This window comes from Zootoca vivipara, chromosome 1 (genome assembly GCF_965207765.1).
Source record: "Zootoca vivipara chromosome 1, rZooViv2.hap1.1, whole genome shotgun sequence".
NCBI classification, from domain to species: Eukaryota; Metazoa; Chordata; class Lepidosauria; order Squamata; family Lacertidae; genus Zootoca; species Zootoca vivipara.
In genome coordinates this window covers 45,741,948-45,765,647 of record NC_142582.1, presented here as the reverse complement: position 1 = coordinate 45,765,647, position 23,700 = coordinate 45,741,948, and the positions used below count along the sequence as shown (strand labels likewise).

The 23,700-nt window shown below is 38.1% G+C and overlaps 1 protein-coding gene across 3 annotated transcripts in view; it reads left to right on the top strand.

Moving 5' to 3' along the window:
- The window catches only part of PTPN4 (protein tyrosine phosphatase non-receptor type 4), an 80,372-nt gene that overhangs the window by 17,260 nt on the left and 39,412 nt on the right, over window positions 1–23,700 (top strand). For all 3 annotated transcript variants that reach the window (XM_035128655.3, XM_060278648.2, XM_035128650.3), the window contains exons 2-9: window positions 7,394–7,548; window positions 10,465–10,572; window positions 14,437–14,479; window positions 14,591–14,669; window positions 19,370–19,414; window positions 20,042–20,094; window positions 21,905–22,025; window positions 22,550–22,637. In XM_035128655.3, coding sequence (XP_034984546.2) covers window positions 7,411–7,548; window positions 10,465–10,572; window positions 14,437–14,479; window positions 14,591–14,669; window positions 19,370–19,414; window positions 20,042–20,094; window positions 21,905–22,025; window positions 22,550–22,637 — 675 coding nt within the window. In that variant the 5' untranslated portion in view covers window positions 7,394–7,410. The remainder of the gene's footprint in view (window positions 1–7,393; window positions 7,549–10,464; window positions 10,573–14,436; window positions 14,480–14,590; window positions 14,670–19,369; window positions 19,415–20,041; window positions 20,095–21,904; window positions 22,026–22,549; window positions 22,638–23,700) is intronic.

The window sequence follows — 23,700 nt, the reverse complement described above, 5'->3', positions numbered from 1 at the left end:
ACATGGTTTATATCTGAGGCTTCAAATCACAGAATTTGAAGACTTTGGAAGAATAGAACTTGGAACTGGCATTCTATTCAGTGTTTCGTTATTTAAGCAGACTGCACTAAACTTGAACATGCCCAACCAAATGTCTTAACTGAGAGCACCATGCAGTAGAACCTAAGATGTAGGTTTATTTTCTTGTTTATTGACTCCCCCTTTTTTGCTTTCTTGTACTCCCAGCACTTTCTCCATTACTTTTCACGTACAGTGGAACCTCGGTTTATGAATTTTCGGTTTATGAACACTGTGGACCCATCTGGAACGGATTAATCCACTTTCCATTACTTTCAATGGGAAAGTTCGCTTCAGTTTATGAACGCTTCAGTTTAAGTACTCTGTGGACCGTCTGGAACGGATTAATCCACTTTCAATTACTTTCAATGGAAAAGTTCGCTTCAGTTTATGAATGCTTCAGTTTATGAACAGACTTCCAGAACCAATTGTGTTCATAAACCGAGGTACCACTGTACTGAGTTATGCTTGTTCTCTAGAAGTGCAGAGATAGGGAGGAAACTGCTAGAAAATTAAAATCATGATTATGTTCAAGGGATGTTAATGGAAAGAGCTTGGATCACATTTTTTGATCAACTGAAATGCTAAGTTGCAATCTGAATATTGGTTAATCATATTAAATAACAGGAGCTAATTAGTTCTTTTAGTTGTAGCAGGTTTTTGTAGCAAGCAGCTGAAGGGAACAGCAACTTGTTACAGAAATAACTGTGTTTCTGGTTCAGGGAAATCTAAGACAAAATTTATTCAAACCTGAAATGCAGAAATGAGAAAACAGAGGAGTAATTCGTGTTGTTTTTAAAAGAGAATTTAATCCTATCTCTGTACATGTGCATGTCTGTCCTTAACTTTGTTTTCTGTTTGATTTGATTTACAGGTTATAGTTGACAAAATTAATGTTATCCTAAAGCATATACAAAACTGGCAAATATAAATAGCTGTAGAGCCATGTTTACAGAGTAGTTTAATAATAGTCTGACCCTTGGCTGCATGCATGGCAGCTTAGATCAGCATCACACACATTTTAGCCTTGAGTTTTACTCCTCAGGAGAAACCTTGAGCCATGTTGCATTACTTCTGTGCCTTGCCACATGTTGGCAGTCTTCAGAATCTTGAAAATCTGGATTTTATTACGTAATAACTCTGTGATTAATATTAAATTAATAGATTTTTAAACACAACAGGGCTGCTTGTCTTTTTAAGGTGAATTTTGAAAGTGTTAAGCAAAAATACAGTAAACGATCTTCATTTATAGTTGCATGAATAGAAATTTCTTAATTGTTATACGTCATCCTCTCATGTAATATATCTATAGTTTTAGTTCTATGAAAGGCAGGCCTACAAATATATTTATTTCTATTGAACACCATGTTCCATAGCCTCAAGGCAAATGATGACCTTATTCTGCTTATTATTTTAGTTTTCTTATTACATACATTTGTATATTATCTTTGCTTAAATATATTTTCCTCATAATGCTGTTTTTTCTGTCCTTGGCTTTTAAGTGGGTCATTTAAAATACACCAGGACTTGGGTTCCAGAGTGCTAAGATCCATGCATTAAACACTTATAAAAGAAGCTAAGAAATTTTCATCTTCCAAGTAGCATTTTTATGGGATATGAAATTGTGTGTCCCCTCATGTAGTCCTCCCTCCCTCCCTCTTTCCTTTCCTTTCCTTTCCTTTTTGGGGGCATGTTAAGCCCTTATGAAGTGGCTTATGATCATGTTCACTCTCTTTTGACAGAGAAGAAGCAAATTAAGCCTTTAGTATAACTCATAAACAAGCATATAATTTTAGTATGTCACACAGATTGCTTATGGTTGTACTTTTCAGAATCCTTATGAATATTTAGTTTGATTGCCATAATATATGCTGAAGAAATGTGCAACATTTGCCTCCCTCTCTATTTCTTCTGTGTGCTGCTTTCTCTTCCCCATCACTTTTTTATTGGCTGCAGGCTTTCCTTCATCTCCCATGTTGAAGGCAAACACGTATTTGGGCTTCCATCTAAATAGCAGAAAAAAATAACAATTAGCTTTTAAGTCTGTGTCTCTTTTAGCAATATATATAAAAACTATTTTGGTCCATCTTTCCTTTTAATAAGGAAATAAGTATAATCTTTGGCCATTATAAGTACAGTAATAGTAAGAAATATATTCATTTCATAGAGAGATGTAGGGAAGAGAGACCTTGCGTAATACATATGGTGTTCCTTCCTTTGGGAGGAAGGCAGGGATATATATTTAACAGCATCGCCACAAAAACATTTAGGTAACATTTTAGTAACACAGAAAACAAATGTTTAGGTAACATTTTAGTAACACAGAAAACAAATGTAACCATGTTGTCCTATAAGAAATATATTCAAAAGCTGGATTAGGCCAATACCTTTCTTAGGACCACCAAAAAGTCACAAATAGTGAGGAAGCTTTTGAGTTTTCCAAAACACTCTCATCAGGCTGCATGTTAAATAAAGCCAGTGGTGAGGTCAGGGAAGAGAAGAAAGTTGCTGCTGTGTGTATAACTCAGAATCACTTATGGCAGTGAAGGGGTGAGGACTGTGGGAGTGTACAGACCATAAATTTAAGTTCAGATCATGATTTGGCAGTTCTGAAAACAGGCAGTCTCTGCCCAACATGCTTGTTAGGATGTCTGTTTCATTTTACTCTGATTATTCACTATTGATTTTTTTTTATGGCCATAGCTTTTTTTTCTTCAGACAGGAATAGATAAGATTTGCAGCACACCAGCCCCTCTGGAGTGAATAAGGCTTGCCAAATTATAAACAAATATGTTTGCTGGGCAAAGATTAAAGTTTTAACTTTAAAAAAAGAGAGGAAATTTCTAACTTTATTTTGGGGTAGAATTGGGTGACATTTGCAGGCAAGACCAGACTTTCTGAGGGCATGAATCCTCTGGACTGATTTCAGAAGGATAATGGCAGTGGTTTCCTGGAGGGGCAGCCATTACAGTTTTAGGAAGCCCCCCCCCCAAATCTTATCTTACTTAATGCTCTGTGGACATGGGTCTGAAAATTGCAGACTGGAGGGGTTTTCCTGTGTAAGAAACCTGCCAAATTGTAAGCAAATAGGTTCAGGGAATGTTGTTCTAGATTTTATTGGGGAAGCTCAAAGGGAATCACTTTCTGGGTGAAATCATTCCCTCTTATTAGAAGCTTGTTCACAACAGAGCTCTAGTGTTTATTCTCCCTCCACCATTCCTCCCTATCATTGTCTTAAGCTTAGAGACATTTATTTTCTTTCAGCAGATGCTTGTCTGTAGGATTTTGTTCTTATGTTTGGGTCACCAAAGCACCATGGTCCTTGCTTCAATTTGTATTATCTTGTATAGCTCCCACTTCACCTCAGACAAGCCAAAACACCTTGAGGTGGTACCATTTCCCCTTGAAATTCCACATTTGTCTGACTCCAGTGTAAACCACTAGTGAACATATATAAAGGGCGAGCACATACAAAGGTGAGACTTCTCCAACTATAAATGTTTCTCTGTTAGCAAGTATGTAAGTTACTATACAATATTATGCAAGTAGCACATAGTAACAGTACAGGGTGCCAGCAGTTTATACTTATTTGGGGATGAATGACATCCTGTTTTCTGTAGCATCTGTGCTAATGCCACAGAACTTAGCTTTTGGAGGTTTCTGCTGTGATAGGCATCACAGATGATGCACGTCTCTGTTGTTGCTCACAATATATTCATAACTGAAAATGAATAAAATGATGATACCTCTGTCTCATCATTTTCTGTCTTATTCCAAATGGTGCCGTGAGACCAGTCACTTATATAATAAGTATTGAACTAGCTGTTAAACTAAGTTTGCTGTGAAATAACCTTGAAATCCCAGTGTGAAGTCCTTGGGTACTTTAGGGCGTGTAAACTTGGCAGCCAAAGAAAGTCAAAACAAACTTTCTTAATGAGTAATTCTAGAAGACTAACCTTGTATGCAGAAGCAGAAAGATAATGCTGCAGTACCAAAGGACTTGAGCATGCTCATCCTTCATCTACATTTTAATTTATTCACAATAATTCTGCTTGTACATGCAAACCTGTCTGCTTGTATTTTATATTTCTGAAGGATAAATATGCTGTAGCATACGCGAGGGGAGAGTGTGAACCTCTTCATAAGAAATAATGCAGTGAACAGTTTACATAGCGACATGGTCTGGGTTTATGGACCACATGGATCAAGTATACACAGACCGAGTTCTACACTTTGGAAACATTGAATTAAAAGTATGAATAGCAGGAGCTAGGTACTGCCTTTAGCACAATCTGTTTGACTACCTGTTGTGTGGTTTCTAAAAATTACCAAAAATTATGTACACCAGCCAGTTATGGTACACATGGAGACTCCTGCAAGCAAAGTGAGCTGACAATAACTTCCATAGATATCTGACTTCATCATCAATAATGGATGATGAAAATATACTAAGAAAATAGGATGAGGGAAAATGTAGAATAAACCAAGTTACAGATAATGAAACACCAAAACAAACACAGCAGCAAAAATAAAAATAACACTTACTGGCTCAGTCCCAACAGAGACAGATTTCTTGTGTACCATACTCTCTCTCTTTCAGCATCCCTAGAAAGCACACCAGTGACTCATAGCCTTCCTAGTGTGTCTGGCTCTCGGCTTCCACTGCCCTGAGATCTGATCTCAGCAGCTAAAATGGAGCAACTAGGATTATTCTTACTTCCAAATCAAATGGGCCTTTTGGCAGCTCCATGCATGTTGCAAGATACATGTGCCCCAACTTAAGTCTGTTGCACCATCAGTACAGAGAATTTCATTCAAACATGTGTTCATATGGCTCTTTTTTTTAAAGCCTAGATTCACTGCACTATATTGGATAGTAGTTGTTACTTGGTTGCATTTATTTTGGCAATACTGTATACGGTTCTTCATGGAATCTTGACACAGTATATCCAGATCTACAGCCTGTGTGCTGCATAACCTTGAACCCTGTAAACAAGAACAAGTTATAGTACAGTTGGACACTACACATCAAATGAGTGTCACACAGGCCGAGATTCATGATGCTCATTGCATGTATCTATACACTTAGGACACTAGCTTTCATATACATACAGTATACACATACACATTATTTGTATACTGTCTCTGGGCAGTCTGCAACATAAAAATTACATTAAAATAACAAATAAGCACAACTATTAAATCAATCAATTGCAAACTGAGTAGAACGAGCATTTTCTTATGTACAAAATTAAATATACGAGGGACTGAAGGCACAACTGTCTGCTGCACACAGCATTATGTAGTAGAATCCCCCATTACTTGTCTGTACTGTATATTGCTCCATACCACCGGGCAGGTAGAAATTGCTGTGCAGAGCATTCTAGCTCCAGATAGTAAACTTTGCCCCTGCTGGCTTTGTGATCACTCGGGTGTTGTGATCTGGAAAGAGAATTGGCTCTTTGCCTTTAAACTGCTCTCTTGCACTTCCATGAAGGGAAAATAATTCTGTTGAATTTCCAAAGGGCTCTTTCCTGAGCTTTGTGGTTCCCTGCCAACAAGCATCAGTGTAAACTTATGGAGTGTTGACTTTCATTTAAGAACGAAATAGTGGTGCTTCTTCCCAGGTGTGTGTGTGTGTGTGTGTGTGTGTGTGAGAGAGAGAGAGAGAGAGAGAGAGAGAGTGCTAAAAAAGCTAAATTTTAAAATGTAAGTGTGAGTTATTTATGTAGTTTTGAGCGGAATTCAGCATGTCAAAACTGAACTTTTAGTACCAGTAACTAGGGAGGAAGCTATTGTATTTCTGAATTGCAAATTTTCTTGATTTTCAAAAATGGTTCCCTTATGGTATGGGGGGGGAGCTGCTCTTTGAGCAATAAAAGTCTGAAGACTCCTTGTGCTTTTTGAACTAGTGCTGTGGTACTCTGGTCCTTATTCTCAATTTATAACTAGCAGGGAATAAAACCCATTCTTGGTTCCACAGATGTTCTTTTAGCGTCATCTCTATTTAACTTCCTGGGGCAATTCTGGTTCTTCTCTAGTAAGAGTTCTTTCAGCAAAGCAAAAAACGTACTTAGCCAGTGCAGAACATTTGATCCACTCTAATGACTTTTATACTTTGTTTAGCTCTCAAGATTAATCTGTAGTTTGGCATGACAAGCTTTGCTTACATTTATATTTATACTGTTTGCGTTACAACTTTATAACCTGCATTTCTGAAAGCTTTTTTTAAATGCAATGGCATTTACTGTTGCAACACTGTAAAACTCTACCTTTGGGTACTTGGGTTGTGTTTGATGTTACATGCACTAAAAGGAATTAGCTTTCCATGTTCATTATGTTAAGTTTGTTTTCTGTCTTCTACACTATTCATAAACCTTCATAAAGCAGGTGTTTGACAAAATGAGCCCAGTAAGTTTGCAAAATACATATTGGACATAGTACTTGAAAACCTGGTCTCTAGAAAGGTGGCTACTTAAAATTCCACCTTTCAGAATTAGATGTCAAAGCTATAACTTAAATAAAGGAGAGAGGTGGTACTTTGGATTGCTTTAAACATTAATTTTCTGCTGTGAACTAATGGGGGGGTCATGAAGTGTGGTGTGGCTTTCATTCTGTTTAGGACACAACTTCATTCTCCTTTCCATTATGTTGCAATTAACATATACAAAGTATTTATTATAAATATATAATAAATTTAAAAGGATAATTTACATCTTAGGAGCACATACAGATTAGAATGAGATGATTGCCATCAGAACCTCTTGTCATATGGCTGTGTATGGTTGTTGTAACACATTTCATAAAATCTCAATGGCATTGCTAGCAGCTATTTCAAAGGTGCACTGCTGCCATGATTTTTTCATAGTAGTATGGATCCATCACCATATGGAAGGAATACTTGGATTTTACACTACATACATGAAGTTGGCCCCTCAGGCACACATTCAAAAACAACTAAGGATTTTACAGAGATTGCCCTGTGATCTGTGCTTCATTTGCTCTTGCCTGCATTTTCCTCCAAAATGTTTGCATCTATTTTACAACGCAGACTTTCTAGACTTAAAAAAAATAAATCTTAGAATATATAATTATGGATGGCTACGAGATAATAATGCAATGTTCTTTCTTAAATAAGAAAGGGTCAAGTTAAAGTTGGTGCTCAAGGATGGCAGAAATTTGCTAGTTTCAGCTTGAAAGGAAAAATACATGTATTCTATAAAACTAAGTAGAATATATTGGATACAGTAACTGAGATTAGTTTTTGTTATTAAACCCAACTTCTGAATTATCAAGGTTAAAGTGTTAATGATCTTTGTTCCTCCCCCCCTTAAAGACGTCGTGTGGACAGTAATGACCGCACGTTTCCGATTGCCTGCTGGCAGAACCTACAATGTACGAGCATCTGAGCTGGCACGAGACAGACAGCATACAGAGGTGGTCTGCAATATTCTTCTTCTGGACAATACTGTACAAGCTTTTAGAGTTAACGTAAGTATAATATTGTAGGAAACATGTTGTATCTCATTTAGAATTGCCTCATAGTAGAGTCCTAGGCTTTAGAAAACATGCTCTTGATTTTGCATATTTAGTTAATCAATAGTATACATTAGCCATCCATTTACTTACATTAACATGGTCATTAATACAGAGTCCTTTCCCAAGGGCCTCCTGGTTTGTTTGTTTTTGACGAGGCTTCACAGCAGGGATGGCCTGAGGAGGATATGGGAAATTCACCTTGCATGAGTGCTGGCGCTAGATACATCCATGTATATAGTGTTTTAAAGACTTTGCAGAATGCACCATTTTAGTAGGGACCTTTGCAACAAATAATACAGTGGTGCCTCGCTTAACGAATGCCCTGCTTAACGAAATTTCCGCTTAACGAAAGGATTTTTCAAGCGGAGCTTACCTCGCTAGACGAATGCGTTTTACGAAAAATTCGTCTAGCGAATCGCGGTTTCCCATAGGAATGCATTGAAATTCAATTAATGCGTTCCTGTGGGCAAAAAAAAAGTCAAAAAATTTAGTGCATTCCTATGGGATTCGCTAGACGAATTTTTCGCTATAAGAAAAGACCCGTGGAATGAATTAATTTCGTCTAGCGAGGCACCACGGTATAGCTTAAAATGTTTTCCCTCTTGTTATACCCTGAAAATGATTCCTTGCTTAATTAAATACTATGAGACCCAAATAAAGGTTGATATTAAGCTAGAATGAGAATAAATTTGAATGTTATACATGTTTTATATTAGTACATTAGTACAATTTAGAAATTATTATTTATTATTAAAAACAGTTTAAAGCAACTTACAATTACAGAAATAAGGTGGGTCTTAAAAACATTCACCTAAAGTGTCAGAAGCCAGAGGTGTGTTAAAATGCACTCCTTTGGACATTGTCCCAAAGCATCTTTTACAAAAGACATTTGGAGTACAGTTCTATGCAGATTTTCTCAGAAGTCCCACAGTGTTCAACAGGACTTACTCTCAGGGAAGTGCACATATGATTGCTGCCGTAATGGTTTATTCTGATTATTGTAACCTTATTGCATGTATTCAAAACAAAAGCATAGAACTACAAATAACTCCATATTTAACATTTTTATTAATGCTCCTTATGTTAAAAATCAAATGGAGGCCCTATTCTTGCTGCCCACTGAGTGCTGGATACATGTATATTTTAAGGTTGCTTTGCAAATAAGTTTGAGCTTTATGAGTATGTCTACAGTAGCCAATAATTTAACTGGTCTGTCAGTAATAACCTACAGAGATTACATTGATCTTTGCTGAATGGAGGCAGCTTGTGACTGATTTAGACCAATGATGGGTTTTACAGTTAAAACTTAGGAGTTTTATCAAAACACTTGTCCAAATAGTGCATCTTTTTGTAATGAGAAAGCTATAAAAATGCATTTGTGGAAAAACAAATGCCAAAAGGCTACTTAGGACACTGTTCAGACACCTAAAATTTACAAAGGGAAAATGTATTGTGAAATAGCTTTTCCATGTCAAATGTTTCTCAACTTTTTTGGTCCTCGGCATTTATTGTGCACAGAAAGGAAGTTCTGCATAAGTAACTTGGCCAACAGGCCAAAGCATGCAAGGTAGCGTGAAAGGAAGCACATAGTCTGGAATGCGTGAAAGAAACAAAGGAGTGGTTAGGAAGCAAACCTATGTGGTTTTGGAGGTAGAAACATGACTAAAGTATTTTAGGCAGGGGCAGACTTGCTTAGCATTTTTATGGCCACAAGGCTGCATTGTAATATGGTGGCAGTAGACAAGTCATCTGAATTTGAGACATATAGGAACATGTCATCTTTTGAGCAAGCCAAAGTTGGCTGTCACATTCAGTTATACTTTGCAAATGAAGACATGTTTAAAATAAATATTTTGAAATATGCAGGCTCTTTTGTTTTTATCAGACAGTTTGTATTCTTGGGCCATGAGTACCTGACAAGAGAAATTGTATGTCAATGTGGACCTTTAGCTTTAAATAAATTAAGAGGTTCTTTTCAGATGCTGTGACTGATAAAATTTCAGGGAACTGTTTTCACAATTGGCATCACTTTGAAAGTCTCAGCTCCTTGCTTCACTGGCTTTATAGCCACAAAAGACAAGGTAAAGCCTGTCCTACGGAAGTATAATGTGTTTCAGAATTCAAAGATCTGAAAGATGCACACTAGGTTTAAAAATGCACATCTGGCATATATATAGTCATACCGGTATCTCTGCTTTAGTTTCTATAAATGCGAGTTTTCAAAATGACTATCCAGGCCACTCTTCCTAAGTTGTAGTCCAAAAATATAAACCAAGAGACAATGCAGTTGAAAAGTGGAATTGGTCTCTTGTTTACATCATAAAACCCTCCAAAGGACCAGAGTAGAAGTCTGGTAAGGTTTGTTTCAGCTTAAACAATAGGAAATTGCTGTATGGGTTATTTGGGAGGAAGGGCAGTATATAAACTGAATGCAATTCTTAATGATGGTAGTAATAATAATTCATATCCCACCTTTCCCACAATGATCTCAGTGTGGTATATCTACCTCCCTCCCCCAGCATCTTGTTCCTGCAACAGTCTTGTTAGGCAGAGAGACTGACTGGCACAAGGTTATCCAGTGAGCATCATGGCTGGCAGGGATTTGAACTCTGATATTTCAGGTCCTAGTCTAACTTTCTCAACTACTTGAGCATACTGGCTTGAAAGTGGGAAGAAGTCAAAGTTGAAATGCAGATTTTCAGGTTAAGGACAATAAAACTTTCTGATTTAAAAGTCTTAAGTTTTCTCAGAGACCCAGTTTCTGTCTCAATTTTTCCAGGATGGGTAGTGATTAGAGACAAAGTAACCTGCTTTGGTGGTGGTTGAATGATTTTGAAAACATTTTCATTTGCTATTTTCTTCCTACAGAAACATGATCAGGGACAAGTTCTGCTGAATATAGTTTTCAAGCATCTTGATCTGACTGAAAGAGACTATTTTGGTTTACAATTGGCTGATGATTCTACTGATAACCCGGTAAGCTGTGTGATTTCTAAACAAATTCCTCTTTGTTGTTCTCAAAGTTTGAGATTGCAAGTTCTACACTTCTAGACACTTGCACTAAGTTTAGTTTGGTGAGGGAGAGACTGATGTTGCAGAGCCATTTGTAGGAGAGCTCTGTTGCAGAACTAAGCACTTACTTACTTACTTAAAAATGATTCAGTAATTTTTTGGAGAGCCTGAAAAGGACCTTACAAGGGATAACTAGGTGTGGCATGCCACTTGAGCATAGCTGCCAAGTTATCCCTTTTTTTAAGGGATTTTCCCTTATGCTGAATAGGCTTCCTCACGAGAAAAGGGAAAACTTGGCAGCTATGCACTTGAGCTTATGAGAGTTTTGATTCTAAAATGGAACTTCCCTTTCCCTCTCCCTTACAGCCTCCCATGACACCCCCCCCCCCATTTATGGGGTTGAAAAATCCTCTGTAGTGGATTGGAAGAGTCATGGGGGCTGCATGGTACAGAAGAGGAAGCCTCATCACATTCATTGTCATGACATTGGATCTCACCCAAAATGTTGACACCTCTGCTACAGAAAAAGATGAAGAGAATCTATTTATTTCGCTTACTACTTATCCACTTATAACTATAGTATTTTCTTCCCACCCCTAACTTTTGATTAATACATGACATGTTGCAGATTTGCTTACATACTCTAGAAGGGATCAGTACAATCATTCAGTATGCCTAACTTGGTTTTATTTCTGTCACTTTTATTTGTGACTAGTGCCTGACATGCAAAGCAATCATATTTACCAGCAGAAGTTGGCATCTTAGGGTATAAATACAAGTCATTACCTGGTTCTGTAGCAGATGTTCTGCAGATATCACAATCCATTGTAATGCTAATACTAATTGTAGTTTAGTAGCTAGGAAATGTTATTAACTTATCATCTGAAGGCGGGCATTAAATTAAGTTTTAGTCTCCTGGTTCTCTAGAATGGTTTTATATGTTCTTTGACAATACTTCAGATAGTTAATATTTTGCTATAATATAGTGGTTGTAATGGGAACTTTGAATGTCTGGTTTTGTTCCAGCTGTTTATAATCGTTAAAAAAAGCTTATGCAAGATCTCATTTAATCACTTGCAAAGTGATTAGTGATATAAGATTATACATGCTCATAGTATCATACAGGATTTCCAGGGTTCAATGGCCACATTAGAGGGACCCTTAAAAAAAATAAATCAAGGCTATCAACATGCAGAATATGCACAACTTGCAGACTGGCAGCATTAAGATAAATTCAACAGTGTAAATATGTTTTAATGGATGTAATAATGGAAAACTGATTGGTACAGTTTTTGTAAATTATGCAGGGATATAAGATATGTAAAATGAACCACGGAAAGAGAAGAAAGGAAGTCATTGATATTTTAAATATGTAAAGTGTTTATCTGAAATTGAAAAGCAGAAAATTTAATAAAATCGTATTTAAAAAATCAAGGCTGATTAAAACCGGTAGATCTCAAAACAGATTCACCCTCCTTCAGTTGTCTTAGTAAGGTTGATTGTTTACTGTTGCAAGAAAACTTGGGATAGTATTTTGTAAATGAATGCTAAATATGCAAGTGTGCTGTATTTTCCTGGTTTTGAGTATAGTTTTTCTCTTTAAATGGTATAAAGTTTGGAGAACCATGCTAAAGTTAAGACCATGTGTGTCATGGAATTTCTAGAGTTTAAACAAAGCATTTTAGGAGGAAAAAATAGATGTTAAAATAAGCTTATATGAAGCCTTTTTTTACTTACAAGGAGAACGGTGAAGGAAGTAGGCTTCATTTATTCACTGCACTGGAAAAAAAATCAAAATTGTATACCAAGACAACTTAAGTAAAATGTTGCATTGAAGTGGAATTGAGATCCATTCATTAGCATCTGACAAATAGCAGTCCATAGAAACAAGTCATTCATTGTCCTCTGATATTGCTAGCATTCAGGTGGCAGCTATATAGTGTTCCGGGCAGGTTAACACCAATTGAATTCAGAAAGGGTTTAGTTGGAAATTGGTAATGTTGAGAGGAATAGAAAAACAGGGTTGATCCCAGATTTGAGGGGCCCTAGACAAAGTGTATTCTGGTGTGCCCGTTCTACAGTTGATGGTCCTTGCTTGGCTTATTTGGTTGTGACAGGCAGCAATGGTGCTTTAAGCAGCACCAGACATCCTGGGACCCTGGCAGCTGACCAAGAACACCAGGTGCTAATGCCCATATTGTGGGGAAGTCATATTCCTGATTTCTGTTGCATCCAGGCTGCTGGATACCCTTCAGAAAGCATAAGCTGAACAAATAAACACTTATTTGTGGATGCAGTATGCATATTTTCGATCCTATCTATTCCATCCATATTGTTAGGCAAGCTTTTTTTCCAAAGAGAGAGCCGCGTGAGCTGAGAATATCAGCAATCTCTGTGTGTTAAGTGGAATTTTTTTTCCGTGGTGAAGACTACATCCCTGCTTCTTGCCCTTAGTTTCATTCTTGTCAGCAAGCTGGCGTTGCATTTGGTAGGAACCAGCTTTCTTTTATCTTGTTTTAGTCTTGGTTATTATTATGCCACATAAGGCAGGGTTTCATCAGGAACAGTTTTCTTTATTATTGTTGGCACGCCCACGTTTTCATTCCTGTTCATTTCCACAACATAAAGCTTTCTTACTGTTGTAATATTTTTACAGTGTTGTATCATTTACTTCAAATTCTCACAGATTGGAGGAACACTCACAGCATGTCATACATTCTTTCGTATTGCACCATCAGGTGACATGTTAGAACAACGTGGTCCTTTTGTTTACTGGTTCTTATAAGAATAGTCATACTGATTGTGCACTAGCTTAGATGACAGATCCTTTGTGGTGATAAAGCATCTTTTCCAGCTTGCAGAGCCTAGAAATCAGTGGCCTAGAAAGCAATTCTTGAAGGCTGCACATATGGTTGGTAACACACCCCTTGGCTCAGTGTTCATGCTGGCTGTTTCAGAGAGACAGAATTGGGCAAGCTTAGTTTCCTAAGGAAAATATGGCTATTTTAAACAGGATGCATGTGGCCTTTTGTTCTTTCTAATATCAGCCTGCACATCTTTAATAGGTGAAGTCTGGCAACCGATTTTTATTTTCATGCTTGTGACACCATTTATATTAGCTCATTTTCCAAGCCCCTGCTAGCTCTCCCCTCAGGAATTAGTGAGTGTTTGTGAAGTCTACATCTTTGGGGGAAAGTATAGACACCTTCTTTAATTGTATATGCCAATATATAGGGGGGGGGGAGAGAGAGAATTTGATCTCCTGCTAAATTTGCCCGTTTGCCCTCTGACAAAGAAATGACCAGTCCATAATTTTAATGGTAGGTTTATTGTAGCTTTGAGAGACAGAATAATTAGTTTTATTTCGGAATTGATAAACAGTTCTTGGAATAATAATTGAATAAATGGGATATCTCATTCAAGGCGTTAAACTTAGCTACAACATCTGGAATTATCTTACTTTTATAGGCTTCTCATTATGCTCCCTCTAGTGCTGAGTTCAATTGCTAATTTTTATAGTAATGTGACAGATTGGCACTTAAAATGATTTATTTAAGAATTAGAGGACAATTGTCACTGCTATAGGGTGTACTAAAAATGTGTAGTAATCTAAATAGGAGTCTATAAAAGTATTTAAAGCCTTGGAACCAGGGTCCAAAGAACCCACCTTGGACTAGTCATCAAGGAAAATTGTGTTTTGTATCTAGCAATTGTGACATACAATAAAAACATACATATGTACATTTGTTTTGTTAAGAGACGTGTTGCAACAATGCTTTGTGTTACTTTAGAAAAACACATAATGAGGTAATCTTTTCATTCCCCCAGAGGTGGCTGGATCCAAACAAGCCAATCAGGAAGCAGTTAAAGAGTGAGCAAAATATTTTTTATCTCTTTTGAATGCAAATGTTCATTAAATAATGATAAATAATTCCTAAATTAAAGTTGTAAAAATCTAATACGATGTTTTGGTTAATTTTAGGAGGATCTCCTCACAGCTTGAACTTCAGAGTCAAATTTTTTGTAAGCGATCCTAATAAGCTTCAAGAAGAATACACACGGTATCAGTCTCTCTCTTATTTTAATAAGATACTTTGATGTTCATTGCATAGGAGTGTCTGCAATTGATATAAAAATGTGTATACATTTTGATTGCATCTGAGGAATTTAGGGATTTTTTATTACCAGCCTATCCGAAACTGAAAATTATTCTTGATTAGCATGTATTCTGTGTAGCATATATTCTGAACGTACCTGCTATAGTTCATGCCTATATCTGGATTTAGAACTTATACATGCTCTTGAACCCAAGTCATGCACAATTTGACAAAAATGCACAGTGTTTTAAGTTGCATTGTGTTGAATATAGTCTGATCCTTACCCACCCATCCCTCCCAACTCTTCAATATCTATATATTAGGGGAAGCTGTGGTTTAAGGGACTAACCAGACATATGCATGTTTGTTAAACATGGGTTTAACCATTCATTTATAAAGCAGGGTGGAGAGTGCAAGGAAGTAGTGAAATATTTTACTTCCCCACTTTATCTTATGGTGCTTTCTTGCTTTACAGGTTTTATTCTTTGCCTCCCACGCTCCTTACATGAAAAGTTAACCCCCACTATTCCTACACTATATTAAAAATGGGCTTACATCTGATTTTGTCCTCAAATTGCAAGTTAATTATTTTAGGGTAGATAAATATGTATCCAAAGGCATACTTCAATACTATACTCTAGTGCCTTGCTAATGAAAATCATATTTTTACATTTGAATTAATATGTTTTTAACATAGACTAAATAATGTAGACGAAAGGTTATTTTTGTTGAACTCGTTGTTCACTGAAGAGTTCAGAGGGCTGTTGCAGCAGTTTTGCAAACACTGCTTTTAAATCAATTGGTTTTCCAGTGCATAAGTGGTTTGCAATCTACGTTGTAAGTGAAGTTCAGACAACAACTAATTAAGCTCCTTTTGTATTTGAACACACACAGAGCTGCATTCACTTCATCTGACCCTATCCTCCCCTTGCCCCACAAAAATATCTCCCAGGCAGCAGCTTCTTTCAGCCTATGACTACAACCAAACAGTCTACATACAGAGCAGCTCTAAATTAAGTCCATGCAAAAGTGTAATGCTACACTTTAAAAAGCACCCCTAATATTTTAAAGTTATAAATAACAGCACTGCAAATAGAGAAGCGGTATTGAAGAATACAGTTTGGGTTTTAGCGCTACAGAAATCACTCTGCAAATCATTGTTGATATGGTTGATGAAATTGGTATATAATTTCCAGAGTTCAACTTCCATCATCATGAAATGAGAAGTTGGGGATTTGGGCATAACTTTTTTTTGTCAGTTTATTTTCATTTACATCCTGGGGAGTTTGAGTAATGCAGAATGGTTTGGAGGACTGATTTATGTGTTACTTGAGTACTAGCAAGATGTAGCAAGAAATCACACCACATAGGGGCACCCACCTGTCAAAATCCCTCCTGCCGCTTTGCAAGTCTTCCCATGCTTCCTCTTCAAACCCAATATCAGAGGTTTAAAAGAGGAGCATGGGGAGATTTGCAAAGTGCCCTTTGAAGCTGCATCCATTCCATTCTTTAAAGGATGGAGTGGAGGTTGCTTCAAAGCACACTTTTATCAAGTGCTTTAAGATGCTTTAACTCTGGTGGATTGCTACTTGGAAGGAAGGCAGAGAGGGAAAGCTCTCTTCACTTTCCTCATTTCCATACAACTGGCACAATTATGCACACTGGCACAAGTATATGTTTGCTTGTCCTCACAGCAAGTCATACACAAGTCATACACCTCAGAATGCCAAAGAGCAAACCAGGTCCTGCAGCAACAGAGAATGCACTTAGATACGATCTTATTGATAGCCTGCTGCATCTCACAATTCCATGGCAAGATCAGGCCTTTGACAGGATTGTCATCTCTGTCCCTTGGGAAATCACTCAGAACTGTTGCTGGAAACTTTCATCTGGCCAACCTAATGCTGCATTGCCATTCACTTCTGCCAGAAAACTGCTGGAAAAAACCTGACTTTGCAAATTCCCTGCTCCCCTCTTTTCTGCCTTTAAGCACGTGTGTGCGTGCACACACAGACATACAGAGAGAGAATAAAGAGGGGGTGGATTGTTCCATCTGCCAAACCCTGAAAGGAATCAATAGGGGTGCCAGGGTAGGGTTTCCTAACTTAATACTCCTGGATTGGGCTTTGGCTCTGAGAATCTGCTCTTTAACTACCAGTTGAGCTATTTGTCATGCACGCCCACCAAGCTACCCTCATCCATATGTCAGATGGAAGAAGAAAAGAAGAGAGCAGCCTAGCTAGGACAGAGGAGAAAGTGTTGTGCATGCAATGTGAAGGAGTGGGAGAAAGATAAGGAGCAAAGGGGCTGATGAGTGCCACAACTAGAGGCAGAGGCCAAAAGAGACCCAGGGAGAGTTACTAGCAGCACTAAAGAGCCTTGGCTGGTTTGGATCAAGTTCCAAAGACTTCTGTGCTTCATAGCAAAACCTGAAGTCTTCAACATGACTTGATCATTAGTTATTGGTTTGTTTAATATTTTTTAGACTGCTAAAACCTGAGTGGTTTAAAAGTAAAAACCGTAAAAATCAATAGAATACAAATGAAAATGAAAGTAATAGTGTCAATAGAAATTCAGAAACATAACACTGAGCAGTGCAATGTAATGAATAAATAAATAAATGTGTAGACAAGCAAATGTATTTAATAGGCATAACCAATGTGTCACAGTTGACTCCACGGAGGAGGGTGTTTTCGCACTTTGGTCCTCCAGATGTTGCTGAACTACAACTCCCATCAGCCTAAGCCAGCATGACCAAAGGTCAGGACTGATGGGATTGCAGTTCAGCAGCATCTGGAAGGCCAATGGTTCCCCATCTACTGCAGAAAAGACCATGTTGATACGAACCATGATACAATGTGCAGGGCTTCCTTTGGTAGTGGTTAAGATTGAGTGGTTCTATACAGGGAAGACAGTCTGCCACATACCTTGCTCCTAAGCTTTTCAGAGCTTTATATGTTAACAGAACCTAGAATGGGCCTTGGTAGCTAATGGGCAGCCAGTCCAGTTCTTTCAACACAGGAATAATAGGTCTATAGCTAGAAACCCCACTCATCATGCTAGCTCCTGTGCTGTGTATTAGCGAAAGCTTCCTAAGATCGCCCCACCTAAAGCACATTGCAGTGCATGGACCTCAGTGGGCAGGGTGTAGTTGCTGAACCAACTGAAGTTGGTGGTGGGTGCTTCATTCCACCAAGGTCAAGTAGAGTTGTAATACCCCAATAATACCCTCAGATTAAGTACCTGCTCCTCCCGAGAGTGTCCATGTCTGCTTAGAACAGGTGAACAGAATTCCTGTAACCTCATAGGATCTCTGCCTTACCAGGCTCAGTCCACTTGCATCATCCATTTGCAAATGTGAATGGCAAAGAAAAGTAGGGCACATTGAAAAGCAGGGCTTGCTTCAGGCTCTTCATCTTTCTTTATTGAGAAAGCCTTTTCATCCCACTTGTGGCTGAGGGGCACTCCCTGGATGTAAAGATGGCTGGAGCTTGGGCCAGTCGCTGTTTCACTTCACAGCACACCTGGCTGTCCTATACTTTAAAAAAAAAAGTTTTTAAAAGGTCACTTGGGGATCTCCTGGACTGTGTGCCTTGGACTTCTGACCAGAAATCCAGCCTTAATGTATCTACTGCCATCTCCTGTTCACTATTGAGAAGCACTCCTGAAAGAAACATTTTGGATCCATACCTATGAATCCCAAGTGTGAAACCAGGATATGCTTAATCCATACAAGTGTATGCAGGGGGTGGGCACAAACTACTATATAAAAGTAAATTACAAATGCATCGCTTAAGAGTAATTCACAGAGAAAGAGAAATAAAGTAGGATGGCTGTGTTTGTGGGTAATTGCAATAAAGTGTGTCATTCCACAACCTTTGATTTAGAGGATCAGCTTGTCTTATGGAAGTAGAAGGAAGTCTCTGTAAAGGCCCATAAGATGAAACACTGCAATGTCATACAGAATGTTTGCTACATGGAAACTCATGTCTTTCGCATTTTATTGGTGACTAGAAATACTTTAAAGGTAGATTGGAATTCTAAACCAATTTCAAGCCGTCACTTCAAGTAAGACATCTGAGATGCAGGGGCCAGAATTAATACACACTCATCTCACAAGGCCTATTTGCTTGGAGGTACATTTCAATAGATTGTTGGTATTCATGGGTATTATTGTTGGAGGCATGCCAGTGTGGCTAATCACATTCTTTTGGCATGGGTTAGAGATGGCAAAATGGAACTTGCAACAAATGTTGCCATAGGGAGGGATGAAGAGATAACAATCAGAAATGGTTTCCTAATAATTTTTTAATATGTCCTATCCCATTAGTTTGGCTTTCAAAATATCACACAGAACAATATTTGTCAATTGAGGCATGAAAGTATGATGCAGATGTACCTAGGTGCAATTAATGGATCCTAACCTTTTATTGATTATATAAATTCTAATGTAAGCTGCATGTGTTACAGTAGCACCAAAATATTTGGATTTCTTATGTTTATATGACTTTGAACTCAGTTTAATTTCTGTGTCTTGCTAGCCTGAAATAATGGCATATGGTGAAATGCAGATGCTGAAGTCAAAAGGTGATCTTAATTTTGTTAATTAAAAATACAATAGTAACTTTGTCAACATGTTGTACTGTGTTTACTTTTTCTTTAAGGTACCAATATTTTTTGCAAATTAAACAAGACATTCTTACGGGAAGGTAAGATTTGCTTGCCATGAAGACTTGGGAACCCTTGCAGACAGTTATGCAAAATTATTTAGTAATTCAGGGAGAGGGTGGAGATAAATATAATGCCTCAACCAAGTTATGAAAATATGTATGTGGCTGCTGACTTCCCATACTCATCCTATGGTAATTTGCAATCCTATAATAAAGCCTATAGAAAAAGGTGTTATAGATATGGTTGCAGTGCTAGGGGTTGTGCGTGCAATTTTAAATTAGTGAATCAGGAACTATGCGTGCAATGCCAAATGAGATTTGGATCTGCCTCCCATCCATCTTAAACAGCTGATCAGTGGAGTCAAAGCTGACAGTGTCAGGCATTTATGTAAGCTTTTGTGATCGCATACCTCTAGGTTGGTATCCAGATGTTTCAATCTCTTTGGATACCAATCTAGAAGCATAGTTTCCTTTTTAAAGCAAATATGTAAAAATAGCAGCTGGTGTGTTTTTAGTGGTGTCATTACATATTTGCCTGCTTTAAAAGGGAAATCTTGTCTATTTGATGCTTCAGGGTGTTTTTGTTATGTAATTCAAATAAATGGGTAAGACTAATTGGCTCTAAATATTACTGTATTGATGTGTGTTGGTTATTTTCCTTCATAGATTGCCCTGCCCTTATAATACTGCTGCACTCTTGGCTTCCTTTGCTGTTCAGTGTAAGTAAAATATTTAATATAAAAATATGTTCTTAAATTATGCTTCTAACTTTACTGATGTTGTTACTTTTCTTTTGTATTAAGAAACACAAAACCTTCAGGAAAAATATTTGAATAGACTGTATTGTGTAAAGCTGATAAATTTATAAAAACAGTTTGTATCTTACCCATGTGCAGTACAATTCAATGCATATCTACTTAGAAGTAAGCCCTCTTGAATTCATTGAGGCTTATTCCCAGCTAAGGTAGTATAGGATTGCAGCCATAATATTAACTCTGAAATGTACATTGAAAATATGAAACTGTTCTTTATATCTAACATGTAAAACATATGACAAGATAAATACATTGGCAGAGTTTATCATGGCATTTGTCATCAAAATATGTGTGGCTGTTAATGTAAAGATTGAGTGGATTTCCTACCTAAATTAATAATAAACTGAGTTAAGTTATATGTATATCCCTTGAAAAACATTTTTCACTTGCTTATTACTATCAAATTAACATGCTTTGTGAACTATTACTGCTAAGACGGGAATTTAACAACCTCTAAAGCTGCAGTTCTAAAGGGGAGAGGGGAAAAGTATTCAAAGTGGTTATTCCACCAAATCCAGCAGCCTGCTGGACTTGCTTTGGCAGGACGTAGGTAAAGGCACAGCGGCACATTTCTGCTCCTCTGCCCTTTTTATTTTTCTTGCTTTAACTATTTCCCTACTCTCATGAACATTGGGAGTAAAATTAACCATGCCAGTTCCAGAGATGGCATAGCTTCTTCCCTGATTTGGGGCTGTGGTGGGGGAATGAGGTGTTTCCTTTTGACCCTACCATGCTGGAGCTCCAGTGTCAACAGGGCAAAGACTGGAAGCTTCTGTGGCGACCGGGAGGAGGCATCCAAGGTTATATATATCTCTTTCTGCCATCCAAGAGTGAGATCCCATACTTCTTCCCAGAGAACCCTCCCAGGGACCATAGGATTGTAAGGTTCGGGTGCCTTTGCCCCCCTTTTTTTGAAAGAAGTGGTGCATATTGTTGCTTCTGAACAGTTTTTTATCAGATTTTGTATTTTGTCAGCCCTGAGTGCCTCTGTAGAACCATTAAAATGGTAACTGTTTCCACAGTTTAGCAAGAGTTTGCAAGGGTTTTTGGAAAAACAGCTGAGAAATCTGGCGTACTGCTATGTTACTGAACCTGATTTTTTTTTTTGTAGAAAATGCATTGCTTCACATAAAAATATATCACCAGTACAAAAATAAAATTCCTTATCCAGAAGTAAACCACATCAACAAAATTACCCATATATAATAAAATGGTGCAGTTTTAATCACGCTGCAGTTTGTGTGACCACCAATAGGAGCCTACCTGACAACTTTATCTTCCCTGGCCTTTGGGCCAGAAAAGCTTCTTCATCCCAGTCTAAGGAGAAGATGGGGGGAGAGAGGTTTGGCAAACTATAAGGGGGCTGGATAGTGATATGGAGTAAGGATGTGTGTGGTTTTGGGGAGAAGATTGCTTTGGTGAGGGGAGGTGGTAGGTGGGGTTGAAGAGCAAAGCGAGCAGGGGCAGCAGTCCCTAGTAGTTATGTTCCTTGTAGTCAATCTAGTGTAACTATTTAGTTCTCTAATCTTGATACTAGAGTGCTTTCAGTTCATACAAACAACATTAGGTGCTTTTGGACAGTTTTAGGCTGAAGTTGTTTCATATGTAGTAAAGGCTGGTGGATTAATTAATTTTTTAAAAACCTTTCTTACACTGCATGGATTGCAAGGTGCTGAAATGGGGCTGTTGCTAAATGGTTTCTCTTAACTTTCAGCTGAACTGGGAGACTACAACCTTTCAGAGAACTTCCCAGGCTACCTCTCAGACTATTCCTTTATCCCCGGCCAGCCTCAAGAGTTTGAAAAAGAAGTGTCCAAACTACATCAGCAGCATATGTAAGCATAAAAGAAAGAAAAAATAAGGTTGCAGTCTGAATAACTGCATGACTAATTTAACCTACCCTGAGCTGCTTGTGTGTGTGTGTGTGTAAATTAAATGTAGCTCCTTACATTATAACCCCAGGTTACTGCATGTGTATCTCATCTTTTTGTGGAGAAATAACTCATTTAAGAACAGGTAACTGCTACAGAGAGAACTAGTGGTGAAAGATCACTAATACTGTTTAGGCTTTAGACTTAAAATGAATGCGTGCTTTCAGAGTACATGGATCTGAAAATACACTTTTACAATCATAATTGTATTTTGAATATTACAACTATATGCTTGGAGGCATGGTGGGACTGCTCCTCTTTAGCGAGAGAAAAACCAGGCAAGGAAGCAGGGGCAGTTAATTGCCCTAAAGCTGATGTAACTACCTCTTGCTCTTTGGGCTCCAGTAAAAAAAAGTTTTAAAATGAGGACCCTCAGGTTCCCTTAAATATATTTTAAGCTATTTTATGTTCTTATTTTATCATTACAGAGGTCTGTCTCCTGCTGAATCAGAATTTAGTTATCTCAGCACAGCCCGGACCTTAGAACTCTATGGAGTTGAATTGCACTATGCAAGGGTAAGCCTCAATTGATGAGTATTAATCATGCAAAAAACAAAACAACATAGCATTGTCTGAATGGTCAATAGTTCTCTTCTTAGAAATTCATTTTTTAAATGTATCATAATTTCCATTACGTTACTTTGAAAATAATATATAGTTCTCTATTTAATATTGCTATTGTTGGTGGTGATGATATCTGTATGTCTTGAGAGACAATGGGGTGCGGCTCCCGGGGTGAAGTCAAACCACTGGAGAATTACAGCACCTGCTATGGCTGCAGAGACCAGTAACTCATAAATGCTGCCTTCCATGTTCTTTTTGCTGTGTTAGCAGCACCAAAGTGAACTCTCTGGGGTGCAAGTCTGGGCAGTATGTGTGGAGGTCCTGGGCTGCCCAGATGACAAGACTCTTGGCCTCACTGATGTGATCCAAAGGAAAAGCAGAGCAATACAAAAGTCACCAGCTTGGGTGCAAGACCTGCCAGAAAGTGGCGTACAAGGCACCATCCAACTGTCTTAGCCCTAATTAATTGGACCCATTTCCCCTTCCCTTCTAAGTTTTTATTTATGTAAAAAATGTATTTCAAGCATTTGTACGCTGCTGTTCAGAGCTGCTTACATACATACAATCAAAACAAGTCAGCCCCTGGGCATACAATCTGTATAGGGAAAAGGGACAGGGAGGAAAGACGGAAATCAAAACCAAAATTTAGGCATTAGTTTCTAAACAGTTCTTCCTATACTAACCAGCTGGCACAATTCAGGTACAGGAGGTGGCTGATGTTGCTGGACCTCAGCAGAGCGAATGGAATAAGCCTTCCACTTCCTGTTTCTCCCACTGAGGCAGTCTGATGGATTGGCTGCCTGCAAGGGACAGCTGAAGGGAGAGGAAGCCCCTTGGAGCTAGCCTGTCACAGCAGAGCCCATGTCTCATTTTACTCAGCCCATCTTTCTCTGTCCCTGAGACTCTGCACCTCTGTTGCCATTAGTTCTTGTCCCTCAACCACCCCACAGAGTGCTGAGATTCTTTGCTTTGTTGCATAAGATTGCTCGTCAAGGTTGGGGTACTGAAATAGGAT